The 16,374-nt window shown below is 46.2% G+C and overlaps 1 protein-coding gene across 1 annotated transcript in view; it reads left to right on the top strand.

The window, feature by feature from the left end:
- TSNARE1 (t-SNARE domain containing 1) overlaps positions 1–16,374 on the top strand; it is a 398,451-nt gene that overhangs the window by 242,007 nt on the left and 140,070 nt on the right. Inside the window, exon 8 of the mRNA XM_083749428.1 lies at positions 327–494. Within this exon, the coding sequence (XP_083605554.1) occupies positions 327–494 (168 nt within the window). The remainder of the gene's footprint in view (positions 1–326; positions 495–16,374) is intronic.

Below are 16,374 nucleotides of genomic sequence, written 5' to 3' on the forward strand. Positions count from 1 at the left end.
AGGGCAGAGGGACACAGGGGAACATAGAGGGTACGAGGGACTTGAAGGCGCTGTGAGAATATAGGGGCTGCCAGTCAGTGTAGACAATATTGAGCAGCATGGAGACTCAGTATAAGACAACTGCCTATGTCCAACTGGTTGTTGTTGTTTTGCTGTGTCATCCCTCTTATTGTGGAGTAATGTTTTTCTCTCTTACATGATCCTCCTTTGGGAGTCATAGAATCATAGAATTGCAGAGTTGGAAGGGCCCAATCCCATCCAACCCACTGCAATGCAGGGATCTCAGTCCACTGGTTCTAAATTCTGCTATGTTTTCTCCACTTCAGCAAAGTCCCAAGACCCCTTTCTCCAACCTGGCGGATGACGAAAAGATCTTCAACGGCGGAGACAGCCTGTGGACGGAGCAGAATCAGGAGCATGCCCTGCTCTCCGAAATCACAGAGGAGGACCTGGAGGTCATCCGCCAGCGAGAGGAAGCCATCCAGCAGATCGAGGTCAGCCACTGTCATTGTGGGGAAAGCCTCTGAGAGTTCAGTGCCTCAGCTCTCATGGGATTTTTGGAAATGCGGAGGAATATTGAATGTGTGTGCAGTCCTTTGGGGAAATCCCACTACACTGAGAAATCCTCAACCATTAGGGGTTTGGGAAATACACTTGGCTGAGAAATAGTCCGATACAGTTCTGCTTGGAAGCTAATTTGGACTGTGAAAGTGCCTATTGGTATGGTGAAAATTCAGCTCAGGGATCTTGCCAACAGAAAAGCAGTACCATTAAAAAAAAAAATGTTAGTGCTTAATCAGCAGCCATTAGGCATAAAGATTATGAGTTTATATACTTGGTCTGCACCGTGATTTTAATTTAAACAGGAATCTGTAACATAGAGCCAACCAGCCAGTCACTGGCCTTGCTGGTGTTGTTGCTGTGTTGTGTTTTATGAAATTTCAGTTTCTTGGGGCCTGTTCCCTAAAATGCCACTTTTGTACTGAAAATCACAACACACACACATGAAGCCTGTTGTTTGCCACCAGGGATTCTTTAGAAATAAGCATTCTGGATTTATATATATATATAAAATCTTTTCTTTAACTGACTGGAAGCTGTATTAATGTAAGTGGTTTTACTACTCTTTTTACTCTCAGCTTTTATATATACATTTAAAAAATGTTGCCTAGCTGCCTTTGCTTTGTCGTTAACTGCCTTGAGCTTTGGGGACATTTTGGACTTTTTAGTTTAGAGGAAAGGTGAGCGAGCGGTGGCAATGCAGAAATTTATAAAGCTCTCTTGTAACACTACAACTCATGGGCACCCAATGCAGATGGATGTGGGAATATTAGGACAGAGAAAGGAAAGTTCTTTTTAATGAGGTCCTAGTTGAACTATGGAATTCATTCCCAGGGGTGGCAAAGATGGTCACCAACTTGGGAGAGAGCTATCTATGGCTACTAGCAGGGATGGCTATGTTCTGCCTCTACAGTTGGAGGCCTCAGCACTCCTGAAGACAAAATTGCTGGAAACCGCAGGAGAGGAGTGGGATCTTCTTCTGAGGTCCTGCTTGCAGGTGTGCTTGGCCCAGGGGCAACCCGTGAAACACAGTCCAGGACCGGTCCAGAATCCAAAGATTCCGCTGTGAGTCAGTCTGACAGGGCCAAGGCAGGACACGAGGCAGGAAACCAGGCAAGGACAGGGGCAGGATCTAGCATATAGCAATGTTGCTCCCGCAACCTGGGGTGGCGTCCGACAGCCTTTTATCTTTGTTGGGGTAGCAGCCAGTCCTGATCCCCCGCTGACTCACCTCCATGTTTTGCCCAAAGGTGAGTACTCCTCCTGCGAGTACTCAGGTCTCTCCTTCTCTCAGACCTCAGTCTCTGCACTCAGGAGACTTCGGTAGGTTACTAGACCCAGGGGCCTCCTCAGTCTCCTCTGACCCAACTGGTAGTGGAGCAGCTGTAAGTGATGGCCCAGCTGAAGGCAACAAGGTCATCCCCGCATCTGGAGCCAGGGCAGGCTCAGGCTCCTGACTCGGCCCAGCTGGTGCTTGTTGCAGGGGAACCTGTTCAGGCTGGGGCTCTTCAAGATCAGGCCACAGACTTGGTTCAGATGTCGCCTGAGACAGAGGATCCGGTGTGGACTGAGACTCCTCTGGTTCCGAGTCCGAGCCCAAGTCCCAGGCCATCATATCACTACCCTAAGGAGTCTCAAAGCGGCTAGCATTCTCCTTTCCCTTCCTCCCCCACAACAAACACTCTGTGAGGTGAGTGAGGCTGAGAGACTTCAGAGAAGCGTGATTAGCCCAAGATCACCCAGCATGTGGAGGAGCGGGGAAGCGAACCCAGTTCACCAGATTACAAGTCCACCACTCTAAACCACTACACCACACTGGCTATCTATGGCTACTAGCTGGTATGGCTATGTTCTGCCTCTACAATTGGAGGCATCAGTGCTGGAAACCACAGGAGAGGAGTGGGGTCTTCTTCTGAGATCCTGCTTACAGGCTTCCCGCAGGCACCTTGGTTAGCCACTGTGAGAACAGGATGCTGGGCCAGATGGGCTATTTGGCACAATCCAGCAGGCTCTTCTTACCTTTTTATGAGCTCTGCTGTATAGAATTGTACACACATCACTATCATCTCCTCAACATGCTTCTGACTTTCCTTGTAAATCCTCACCACCACCATCAGCACCTGCAGCTCAAATGCAAAGGCAACGCTCGTATACAAACGTAAATAATCAGGAGCTTCCTTGTACTCTCACACCATCTTGGTCAGCGCTGCCAGTATTTGGAATGGCACCGCTTCCCCAGGAGGGAGATGTTTCAGAAAATTTGCCCACATTTCAGGGACAGATCATCTGCTTTGTGTTCAGGGTCTCCTTTCTTTCAGCCCCTGACATCTTCAGCAGCAGGTATCTCAGGTAGAATCACCTGGGAAAGACCTCTCTGCCTGCTAGGTTGGAGAGTTGTTGCTCTAAGTAGTGGTGATAGTGCTGTTGTGTTCAGGTCCTTCTTCTTTCTCCATTCTCCCAGTTGGCCACTGGTCTAGATGTTTTCCCTTTCGCATAATCCAACAAGGTTCTATTGATGTTCTTAATGCTGGGCTCCATCAACAAATGGTGTGGCTTCGCAAGAGGCGGCTCTGCATGTTTTCCACACCCGTTATTTTTTTTATTGGAGATTCCTTGACTCTTTCAGGAAGTGGTGGACTATCTGTCAGGTGTGAGTGAAGGAGCCAGGTTCTATGACCAGTAGGACTTTGCAGGACTGGGGCCTTCCTAAGTTTGTTCTGAAGACGCAAGGCGCGGCCTCACAGGTGAGGCCAATTGTTAACTCACAGCACCTGGTGGCAAGAGCTGGGAAGGGATATAAGGTCAGCGTTTCCCTTCGGCTCTTTTGCCACAGCAACACGCTTCCTGCCTTGCTGTGTTTGGCTTTTGCTTCTTGCTTCTTGATCCTTGAACCTTGGCTTCTTGACTCCCTGCTTTTTGATCCTCGGACTCTTGAATTCTTGACTCCTTGCTTCCTGACTCTCGGACCCCTGGCTTCCTGGCTTCTGGAACCCCATTCCTGCTCCCACCCGACCATCTTAACCCCGGTCCTGACATCTCCTGCTGGGACTTCTATTGCCCGTAAACTGGACCATGACACTATCCTTCATTGGAGGTTTTCAAGCAGCAGTTGGATGATCATATGTCATGGATTCTTTAGTTGAGATTCCTGCATTGCCGGGGGCTGGAGTAGAGGAGACTGAGAGGAGATATGATAGCCATCTTCAAATATCTCAAGGGCTGTCCCATGGAAGATGGAGGAAGCTTGGTTTCTCCTTCGTCGGTCTCCAACCAATAGCTTCAAGTCATAAGAAAGGAGATTCTGACTAAACATCAGGAAGGATTTTCTTAACGTAGCAGCTGTTTGAAAGGTTGTGTTCTCTTTTTCATTGGAGGTTTTTAAGCAGCAGTTGGGTGCTTATCTGTCTTGGAAGCTTTCATTGAGATTTCTGCATTGCAGGACTAGATGACCCTTGTGGTCCCTTCCAACTCGACAATTGTATGATCCAGTGGTTGCTTAGATGTTGTCTGTTGGCAGCATGCACTGAGCTACAGCCACTGCCCACACCTCCACTAACCAATAGGACAGTGGTTCTCAACCTGTGGGTCCCCAGATGTTGTTGGACTACAACTCCCATCATCCCTGAGCTCTGGCCTTGCTAGCTAGGGGTGATGGGAGTTGTAGTTCAACAGCATCTGGGGACTCACAGGTTGAAAAAGGCTGCAATAGGAAGACAGACAGGAAGGTCTGCTCAAAATTTGACCCTCTTCTAGAGTCGCCAAGCCATCTTCTGGTCTTAGCATTAAGTGTTGGGAACCCTGATATTTCCAGTGTCTTAAACTGTGAGAGAAGCCTCCCAAGGAGACTTCAAGCAGGACACTCATTTCTGCTGCCTTCCCTCCCATGTTTTCTTAACAATTAATGGGTTTGAGAGGATTTCACCCCAATAGTGTTGTTGTTGTTGTTGTTGTTATTTTGAAAAATAAGAACAACAAACATCATATTTCCAAAACAGGAGTTGTAAAACACCTATGGCCTCGAGATGATTTCTCCTCCTAATAACATTTATTATTATTATTTTTTAAAAAATAACAATATGAACAACAAACATCCTATTTCCAAAACAGGATTTCCAAAACACGGACGTTGCGAGGCTTTCTGTCTCTTCTTCTGAAGTGCACCCTCTGTCTTTTCCTTACTCCTTCCTTTAACCCCAGTGTTGAATGCAAGCAACTCAGGAAAAATAAGATGTTTGTATATATATATCTCTCTCCCTCTCCATGCAGGGCTTAAACTGCAAATGAACTTTGCGCTAGGAGTGCACAATAAATCACAAGATTGGATTAAGAAACATAGTCTTGCGCCTCTCTAATTGGATTAGGCTAATTGTTTCAGGGTGGATTTGGGAATATTATTAGTGCAGCAGGAAATGTGATGTTATCAACACCGTTAGAAGACCATAAACGTTCAAACAAGCCGCCTGTTGCCAGCCAGTTTTCAGCAGGGAAGAGACACGGGTGGAAGCGGAGATGAGAACTAGGCGTGATTTAATGTTGTAAACAGCAGCCTTAATTCAGCTGATGGGAATTATATGGGGCAATGGATCTCTAATGAAGCTAATTTTATGGTGGTGCTTATCTCCAGTGCTCAGAACTTCATGGAGTGTAAAGGTACATACCTGGAGGTGGCTGTTGACTCCTTGCCTGCGTGGACATCCCACTGAGTTTGATAGGATTCAAGCCCAAATAAGCATACATAAATTTACCTAAGATAATTACAGACCCTCCAAGTGTCCCTATTTTCCAGGGACAGTCCCAGATTAACAGAAACTGCCCCGGTTTCTGATTTGATAATGGAATGTCCCATTTTTCCTTAGGACATCGCCATTTTCATGGGAGAAATGTTGGAGGCATTTCATGGGAGAAATGTTGGAGGGTTGGAAATAATAATAATAATAATAATAATAATAATAATAATAATAATAATTTATTATTTGTACCCCGCCCATCTGGCTGGGTTTCCCCAGCCACTCTGGGCGGCTTCCATAGAAACAAAAAATACACTAAAATATCACAGATTAAAAACTTCCCTGAACACAGCTGCCTTAAGATGTCTTCTGAATGTCAGGTAGTTATTTATTGCTTTGACATCTGATGGGAGAGCGTTCCACAGGGCAGGTGCCACTACCGAGAAGGCCCTGTGCCTGGTTCCCTGTAGCTTTGCTTCTCACAATGAGGGAACCACCAGAAGGCCCTCGGCGCTGGACCTCAGTGTCTGGGCAGAACGATGGGGGTGGAGACGCTCCTTCAGGTATACTGGGCCGAGGCTGTTTAGGGCTTTAAAGGTCAACACCAGAAATGTTGGAGGGACACGGGTGGCGCTGTGGGTTAAACCACAGAACCTAGGACTTGCCAATCAGAAGGTCGGTGGTTCGAATCCCTGTGACGGGGTGAGCTCCCGTTGCTTGGTCATTCTTCTCTGCACACGTTCCAGCTTGTCAACATCTTTCTTAGACCATGGTGCCCATAACTGGACACAGCACCCTAGGTGTGCTCTGTCCAAGGTAGTACCATTGCTTTGCTTGATCGGGACACTTATCACCACATATCTTTCAATATCTTAAAGGGGGGGGGGGAAAGGTGATATAATGAAATTCAGTTAGAGAGGATTTGAAGAAGTCAGTTATAAATGTTAAGAGAATTAAGTATTTGAAGAAATATTTTTTTCTCTGTGTTTGATTTTGTTATATTGTGGTGTGTTTTTCTTTGTTGTGTGTTTTGTTGTGTCATTTTGAGATAAATGTGGAAAATCAATGAAAAAAATTTGGGGGAAAATAAAGGGGGAGGTACAGTCATACCTCGGGTTGCGTTTCTTCAGGTTACAGACCCGCCAAAACCCGGAAGTACCAGAACGGGTTACTTCTGGGTTTCGGGGGTCGCGCATGCACAGAAGTGCTAAATCGCAACCCATGCATGCACAGATGCGCCGCTGCGGGTTGCGAACATGCATCCCTCACGGATGACGTTTGCAACCCGAGCGTCCACTGTATAGAGATTTTGGTGTTTTGCAAGAAAACATCACCTGAATTTAGTTGAGTATTTGCTGAGGAGGCAAATAATTCATCTACGTAGCGCACACACGTTTTCAAATGACTGGCAGCTCTGGCAAGGCTTCTCCCAACGTGCTGTAGATATGCTGATGTGCTTTGAGGCAATTACCGTTAGGAGCAGAGGGGGGTGAAATAACATCAACACATGGCTAATGTTATGTCACAATTGGCTGACAGACAATCAGAGCCAGCCGCACTGTGCTATTCCAAGCAGCCCCATAAAATATGTGCCGTCTAAATGTTTATGCCCCCGAATCCAAACACTGTAAAATGTTGGAGCTCGTCCTGCAATTTATGCATTGACTGCCTTGTGGAAGAAAGAGAAGAAGAAGAAGAAGAAGAAGAAGAAGAAGAAGAAGAAGAAGAAGAAGAAGAAGAAGAAGACAAAAAAGAAGAGAGCAAATAGAAGATGTTCAAAGGAAAGGAGACGCTAGAAAGAAAAGGACAGAAGACAAAGGATTATATAAATGATAAAATTATACTGCCAGCAGAGAAAAGATGTAGAGCAGAGGTAGGACCACCAGATGATTTTGGACTACAACTCCCATAATCCCAGGATCCCTGCAACAAAATGTTGCAGCGCTGAGAGTCCCTGTTACATTGAATCAGCCAAGGCCTTGTCTATTGTGTCCCATTCCATTAGCCCTCTCACCTGGTTTTCCATTTTATATGAGCTTCTCTTTTTTTTTATTGAAACAAAAACTTTATTACCTTTTCAAAATTTACAAAGAAAGAATAAAAAGAATAATTTGATGATCAGCTATGTATTCTAAGACAAAAATAGGTGTTACAAAATATATGGTAAAACTATAAACAAAACAACAATAAAAAGGGAGGAAGAAGATCAACACAAAATGACAAAAACTTGGAAAAAAAACCCCAGAAAAAAACAAAATTACTTTTCTTCTACAAATATTATTTGGGAAGTTCAAACCAATATTTGAATATTCTGTACACAATGTCTTTCATGCTGGTTAGAGTCCCTTATGGTTTTGTTGACTTCTGCCTATCTCTTCGCGGTTGACTTCTGCCTATCTCTTCGCGGTTTCGACTCAACTATTACAGTTAAATAATCTGTGTTTTGTTGTTTATCCAAACAATAGGAAGATTCCCCCCCCCCTTTTCTGTGAAATTAATCTAAACACAACTAAGTATTATTATTGGAACCGTATTTATTCAGATACTTTTGGAAGCATTCCCATTCTTTTTTGACCTTATCTACCAACCTTATGGGACACGGGTGGTGCTGTGGGTTAAACCACAGAGCCTAGGACTTGCCGATCAGAAGGTCGGCGGTTCGAATCCCCGAGACAGGGTGAGCTCCCATTGCTTGGTCCCTGCTCCTGCCAACCTAGCAGTTCGAAAGCACATCAAAGTGCAAGTAAATAAATAGGTACCGCTCCGGCGGGAAGGTAAATGGCGTTTCCGTGTGCTGCTCTGGTTCGCCAGAAGCGGCTTAGTCATGCTGGCCACATGACCCAGAAGCTCTATGCTGGCTCCCTCGGCCAATAAAGTGAGATGAGCGCCACAACCCCAGAGTCGTCCGCGACAGGACCTAATGGTCAGGGGTCCCTTTACCTTTACTGACCTTATATGAGTTTCTTGTGGCTCCTGACCAACTTCAGTCCTCATAGAGGAGCCCCCCCCTTTCCTTCCTTTTTTCATACTGTTGCAGTCTGTGGAGTGCCCCCAAGACTGTGGTTACCTGCCTCTTGTGCCCAGGTGATGCTGTTTTGCCTATAGAAGCAATAACACTCACACCTGAGCAAGGAGTAGCACTTCTGAGGCAGGTCTGAAAGCTGCCCCTGATGCAAAATTTGAATGCTCAATTGCCCCCCATTGTGTTACCCCACTAATGAAAATATCGTAGTCACCACCATTAGCTACAGGGCTGAGTTGAAGATGCTGTTTTTGGTGCACAAAGCCCCATACAACTTAGGACCAGAACACCCAAAAGACCATCTGTTATCAGTTATGCATTTGATGCCCTGGGCTCCTTTGGGACGAAGAGTGGGACATTAATTCATTAAACAACTGCGTTGGAAATAGAAGATTGGGCAAGGCTGCCCGAATGGTATATGTCCAAAGATGGAAAGTCCCAGTGAAAAATGATTGGCAATTAAAATTGATGGAATACACAGAGATGGCAAAATTAACCAGAAGAATAAGAGATCAAGATGAGAGACTTTTTTAACAGACAATTGGTTGAATATATGATGACAAATTGTAAACAATTAAAAACGTTAGCAGGATCGACATAAACACAAGCAGTAAAAAAAATATAGAGAGTAAAAAGATTAAATTTATAAATAGGTTGGAAATGGTTATGCATAAGATTGTGACATAAAATAAGAAGCCACAGAAAGGAGAGGACAGGAGAAAATGTTGATTTTTGTTTAGATTTAATTTTTTGTTCTATGAACATTGTAAAATGAAAAAGTGGGGATTTTTTATTTTAGGAAATAGAAGATGTGATGAAGTATGATCCTTGCACATTTTTACTGCTTGTCCCAAGAGAAAGAAATGAAAATCTCTGAGGATAGTCCGTTACGTACATGCCGTTCAGCATAGTGGTGGAGTGTCTCAGCATTCCATTACCTAATTTCTTGTTCCCTATAAATACATCGTTTTTTAGTTGTTGGTCCAGCAGTTTTCACATCCTTTCTGACCAGTGCTTAGCCTCAGAGCTTAGCCTCAGTGCCTCTGATCTGTGAAATGCAGTGCTCTTGAACCGAGGGTGAGTTTCTCATCTCCCAACGGCCTGCGGTGCAGGGTGAGTGGTCCGGTTAAAGTGCTGCAGAAAGAGAAACTCTGAAAACTTTTTCCTTTGCCCTAGTATATATATTTCCCCTTTAATGTAGCACAACAAAGAACTGTCCCATTTCTTCAGAGCATTAGAGACTTTGAGGTGGAATAATGGAACTTTGCAAATGGAGGGCAAGAGACGAGGGGCGGTGAGGGAAAAAGAGAGAAATAAATCATGTAGGGGAAAAGAAATGATTCCTTCTGCTCCTCTCTCGCACACAAATATATATTCTTTCTTGGAATAATAAACAGTTGTGGTTGGAGTTTCCATATGAACAACATCTGGCACGGAGCAAGCCAGAAGTTTAAGACCTAACTGCGACATGATTGTGCAGGGAAATCTATTTGAGGTCGTTTTGACTGGTTTCTAATAATCGCCCGATATAACAGCCCTCTTCCCCCGAGATCTGTAAAATTGGATTCGTATGATCTAATCTAAACCCTGTTTGGAAGTCAAGTAGAAGGGCTTTTCTCCCTCCATTAACATGGGCTGTGCATCTCAGCTGGCAACCTCTGTTCTGGTTCACCAAAGCTCTTGAACGCTTGCTTAAGTGTTTTCATGAATAAGGATTGGCTTAAGCAGATACTTGAATTTAGCGTGCTTCTGCAAGGTTAGCAGAGTCAAGGTTGTAGTGGAGAGGGGACTTTTATACCCCTTCAGAACTGGAGTAAGGACATTTCCCCCCTTTCTAAATCAGCAGGATGAGGATTAGGGGAAGCAAAGTGGTGGGGCATCTTGAGGGTCATTTTCACCAACCCAGAGCTCCCCTGAGCTTGACTCCACCACCTTGTTCTGCCCTATCCCCATCTTGTTGAGCACAACACCAGCTTTGTAGAGAGGACATCAAGGTCCCCAGCACCATCACTCTTGAGATGCTGCTACACAAATTGGTCCACTTGTACTGCTGGGGAGAAATCATGACCGAAGGAATTTGGGAAGGGTTAAAGTGGAAGTGGGACGCAGGTGGCGCTGTGGGTTAAAGCCTCAGCGCCTAGGACTTGCCGATCGAAAGATCGGTGGTTCGAATCCCCGCGGCGGGGTGCGCTCCCGCTGCTCGGTCCCAGCGCCTGCCAACCTAGCAGTTCGAAAGCACCTCCGGGTGCAAGTAGATAAATAGGGACCGCTTACCAGCGGGAAGGTAAACGGCGTTTCCGTGTGCGGCTCTGGCTCGCCAGATGCAGCTTTGTCACGCTGGCCACGTGACCCGGAAGTGTCTCCGGACAGCGCTGGCCCCTGGCCTCTTGAGTGAGATGGGCGCACAACCCCAGAGTCTGTCAAGACTGGCCCGTACGGGCAGGGGTACCTTTACCTTTACCTAAAGTGGAAGTTGGGTTACGGGTGGCACTGTGGGTTAAGCCACAGAGCCTAGGACTTGCCGATCAGAAGGTCAAAAGTTTGAATCCCCGCTATGGGATGAGCTCCCATTGCTCAGTCCCTGCTCCTGCCAACCTAGCAGTTCGAAAGCATGTCAAAGTGCAAGTAGATAAATAGGTACCACTCCAGCAGGAAGGTAAACGGTGTTTCCGTGTGCTGCTCTGGTTCACCAGAAGCGGCTTAGTCATGCTGGCCACATGACCTGGAAGCTGTATGCCGTCTCCCTCAGCCAGTAAAGCGAGATGAGCGCCGCAACCCCAGAGTCAGCCACGACTGGACCTAATGGTCAGGGGTCCCTTTACCTAAAGTGAGGGTGGGAAGCTGCATGCATGTTTGATTCATATGAAGTCTGGCTGTTGTTGCTCCTTCTGAGCCCTCATATTCAGATAGAAATGGGAGACGCATAAGAACATAATTGAGCGTGGATAGCTGAGTTGGTTAGAGCATGGTAGTGATGACGCCAAGGTTGCAGGTTCAATCCCTGTATGAGACAGCTGCGTATTCCTACATGGCAGCGAGTTGAACTAGATCGGAGTTTCCCAAACTTGGGTCTGTTTTTGGACTACAATTCCCATCCTTCCCATCCCACTGGTTCTGCTAGCTCGGGATGATGGGACTTGTAGTCCAAAAACATCTGGAGACCTAGGTTTGGGAAACCCTGAATTAGATGATCCTTAGGGTACCTTTCATCTATGATTCTATGATAATAAGTGCCTGCTGGATCAGGTCAATGGGCCACATAGTTCAGAATCCTTTTCTCACAGTGGTCCACCAGATGCCTGTGGGAAACCAGGAAGCAGGATCTGAGCACACAAGAGCAACTCTCCCCTCCCGTGGTTTCCTGCGACTGCTATTCAGAAGCACTGCCGCCTCCAACTGTGGAGACAGAGCTTAGCCCTTATGGCTAGTAGCCATCAATAGTCCTCTCCTCCACCGTGAATTTGTCCAGTCCTCTTTTGAAACAATACAACTTGGTAGCCATCTCTCCCTACTGTGGCAGTGAGTTCCAAAGTTTAACTGTGTGCTACGTTCTTTTATCTTTCCTAAATCTTCCAACATTCAGCTTCATTGGGTGCCCATGAGTTCTAGTGTTATGGGAGATGGTGTGGATGAGGACTTAGAATAATAATAATAACTTATTATTTATACCCCGCCCATCTGGCTGGGTTTCCCCAGCCACTCTGGGCGGCTTCCAACAGAACACTAAAATACAATAACCTATTAAACATAAAAAGGTTCCCTAAACAGGGCTGCCTTCAGATGTCTTCTAAAAGTCTGGTAGTTGTTCTTCTCTTTGGCGTCTGGTGGGAGACGCTCCTTCAGGTATACTGGACTGAGGCCATTTAGGGCTTTAAAGGTCAGCACCAACACTTTGAATCGTGCTTGGAAACGTACTGGGAGCCAGTGTAGGTCTTTCAAGACCAGTGTTATATGGTCTCGACGGCCGCCCCCAGTCACCAGTCTAGCTGCCGCATTCTGGATTAGTTGTAGTTTCCAGGTCAACTTCAAAGGTAGCTCCACATAGAGAGCATTGCAGTAGTCCATGCAGGAGATAACTAGAGCATGCACCACTCTGGCGAGACAGTCTGTGGGCAGGGAGGGTCTCAGCCTGCGTACCAGATGGAGCTGATAAATAGAAGACTATACAGCAGAACGTCTCCCACCTCTGCTTAAAAGCTTGCCAGGGAAACTCTTTGGAACGACATCACATCTCCCTGGCAGTTTTGGAACTCTTTTTAACTAATCTTGGATGCTTGATCTTTTGCGCTTAGAACAGATTTATTGTACAAACCCCTTTTCCTTGTAAGAGCACCTGGGCTAGACAATGCTCTTTCCTAGTCACTGAGTTTGTTAGACTGCTGTAATAAAATCTTACTTCTTTCCCTGCAAGTAAAATTCTCTGCTCTCTGGTTTTGGGCAAGAGCCAGGGCGGTTGTTCTTAGGCCTGCGAATGCTGCTCTATGCTACACACTTCTCTCTTGAGACCTGCCACCACTTCTCGCCGGATTGGCAGATAGTCTCTTGTGTCTTTTAATGCACAAACAGATCTCCAGGCAGAAGGGGGCCTTCAATAACAGCAATGCTAATAACATGGCAGCAGTTAAATGCAGCGAAGGCCTTTTGGTCTGCATAATTCCTCCACCGGTCCCCTTTCCCTTAATTTCCCAGGTGGTAAGTCAGTCTCACAAGCGAGTACTGAAGTCATTCCACCTGTAAGCGGGTTGCCAGTTACAAATCCTGCTCACCCTCTTTATTCTTGCCGCTGCTCATTGATGATGATGGTAAAAAAAGGTTGTTATTATTATTGCACATCTGACCAGGCACAACTTGCATAAATAATGCAGAAAACACGTTCATAAATAAACCACACTCTGACTATTAAAGAAACTGCCTTTCAGGCTCCATAATGGCCTGAACAGTGTCTGGAGCCACAAATTTTCACGTTCTTCTTGCACTAATAAAGAGGGCATTTGCAAGGTGCATCACTTGACTTTCATTTGCTAATTAAGACTGAGACACTAATCAGGGTCTCATAAGCCTGTGATGATATGTTTATTACAGTGTTCTAGTATCCATTGAAGTGTGTGTGCGCGCGCGCACGCACGCGCGCATTGACCTTGGCATTTCTCTGGAAACTTAAGAAAACTTTTTAGCCTACAAAGTATATCCCAAACTCATGATTTGTCAGACTGGTGTCTCTGTGCCCAGCTGTGGTGGACTCAGATATCAGGGGGCACCTCAGAAGGATATGATTTCCTCCTGCCCCCATTTTCTATCTTCCTATTTTCATTTCTAGGAAGATGCAGAACCCTGAGAGCCAGTGTGGTATAGTGGTTAAGAGCGGTAGTCTCGTAATCTGGGGAACCGGGTTCGCGTCTCGGCTCCTCCACATGCAGCTGATGGGTGACCTTGGGCCAGTCACACTTCTCTGAAGTCTCTCAGTGTCACTCACCTCACAGAGTGTTTGTTGTGGGGGAGGAAGGGAAAGGAGAATGTTAGCCGCTTTGAGACTCCTGAAGGGGAGTGAAAGGCGGGATATCAAATCCAAACACCACTTCTTCTGCAGATCAAAACCCAGAATAGCAAGCTTCTTCTGTACCCTATAAACAGAGAGTGCTTAATGTTCATTTCTGACCCAAGACAGATGTCCTGTGTGGTGAGGACTTACTGCTCTCTGAATTTCAAACCAATGATATCATGACTTTATCGAGGGAGGCTAAATTGCAGGCTTCCTCAGTGAAGGGACATTGTGGGTTGCAGCACCAAGGGGAAAGATTTCCCGCCTGTGGAAGGATCATGGGCACCATGTCTGTGAAATGGCAATTTGGTGTGTTGGCTTTCAAAGAAACAGCGATAAACTTCCAAGTGGGGTCACTTTGCGCGATGTTGTAGGTGCTGAAATGATGTTCTGTGTTGTTTTCAGCCAGCTATGATAGTCAGAATGCTTTGCTGGCAGGTAGAACACAACAGAGCAGAGGTTGGCCTTAAACTCTGTGATATTATTGATCTATAAAGCCCTGAAAGCTGTCTGAAAGACCTTATTCCCCCACACAAACCTGCCAAGGCTCTGTGATCTTCAGGGGAAGCCCTTCTCTTGCTCCCACCATCCCCACAGGAATGCTTAGTGGGGGTTCTGGAAATGGTCCTCATGATAGCTGCTCCCAAACTTTGGAACTCCCTGTCTATAAAAGCTGGACTGTGTCCTTCCTTGTTGTCTTTCTGCTGGCAGATGAAGACCTTCGTGTTCCAACAGGTTTTGGGGAAACTGACTGCTTTAATGAGGAGGCTGGTAATGTGCCATTTTTCTTGGGCAGGGGGGTGTATTAAATTGTTTTTAATGATTGCTTCCCCTCTATGTTAGGGACACGGGTGGCGGTGTGGGTTAAACCACAGAGTCTAGGACTTGCTGATCAGAAGGTTGGTGGTTCGAATCCCTGCGACGGGGTGAGCTCCCGTTACTCGGTTCCTGCTCCTGCCCACCTAGCAGTTCGAAAGCACATCAAAGTGCAAGTAGATAAATAGGTACCACTCTGGTGGGAAGGTAAATGGCGTTTCCATGCGCTGCTCTGGTTCTCCAGAAGCAGCTTAGTCATGCTGGCCACATGACCCAGAAGCTGTACGCTGGCTCCCTCGGCCAATAAAGCGAGATGAGCACCGCAACCCGAGTTGATCACGACTGGACCTAATGGTCAGGGGTCCCTTTACCCTTTACCTTTACCTCCCCTCTATGTTATCTTTAAGTCACCTTCAGCACCTATCTGGGGCAAAAAGATACAACAACATCAACAACAACAACTCAGTGTATAGGAAGTGTGGCAACCATGTTTTGAACAAGCCTTGGGGAAGCATTCAGTCTCCGGTTAAATGGGAATAAATCCCATTGGACCCAGGCTGGATGTATTTTGGGATGGTGCTGTTAGTGCTGGTTATATACCGAATCCTTATATGTCGCCTTTCAAAACTGGTTTAATCTAGCTGAATGCCATGCTGCCAGGATAGATGTTGTCCTCTGAAGTAGAAAAGACGATCCATTTCCCAGGGGTCAACACAGAAATGATGTGCTGGAGCCTCACTGTTTGTTTTCTTTACAAGTCGTATGGCGCTGTCTGCTAAGGACTTAAGAACTGCATTGCTGGATCAAACCAAGGTGCTTTTTTTTCCTAAACAAGCATCCAGTCTCAACTAAAGCTGTGCCCCAAAACCCCACACATCCCACACCCACACTACACCACACCACACACACACACACACGCGCGCACACACACACACACACATATATATATATACACAAACACACACACACACCATTCATTGCATAAGGGTTAGCAAAGCAAATCCATCTCAAGAGAATAGAGGGCAGTTTCAGGAGGGGTATGTGTTGGTTACCCTGCTTGACCAAGGGTATTCCATTCTTTCTTGCCTTTAAAAGAAAAAAGAAAAGTGCCTTATGCCAATCACAGGCTCCTAATGCAGCTTGACAACTTCCTGGAATGCCTTGGGAGTGACAGTATGCCACACTGTATCACATCACTGCTATTGTGGTCCAGAGATTGTGATTGGTTGGAGGTGGCGTGAGGTTCCCGCCACACCTTTCTGACTGCAACATGTCCTGGCAAGACTCAGTATGCCATGTGGAGGACCTTAAGGTCCACAAATGACAACACTTTGGAGGTCCCGAGTCGCAAGGAGGTTAGATTGGTCTCAGCTAGGGCCAGGGACTTTTCAGTACTGGCCCCGACTTGGTGGAAAGCTCTGTCACAAGAGACTAGGGCCCTGCGTGACTTGACATCCTTCTGCAGGGCCTGCAAGACGGAGCTGTTCTTCCTGACCTTTGGCTTGGACAGGAGAGATATGTCTTGTTGTAGCTGGGGCAGATGAAGGGATCCAGTTGTGCTGATGCAGGTGTATCATGTCGTTTCTTCTCTCTGCGCTTTTCCAGCGGTCATTCCTCCTCTCATCATATTTACAGTCATACCTCATGTTACGGTTGCTTCATGTTATGTTTTTTCAGGTTGCATCCTGCAGCGACCCGGAAGTACCAGA

This window comes from Podarcis gaigeae, assembly GCF_964106915.1.
Source record: "Podarcis gaigeae genome assembly, chromosome: 7".
In the NCBI taxonomy this organism is placed as follows: Eukaryota; Metazoa; Chordata; class Lepidosauria; order Squamata; family Lacertidae; genus Podarcis; species Podarcis gaigeae.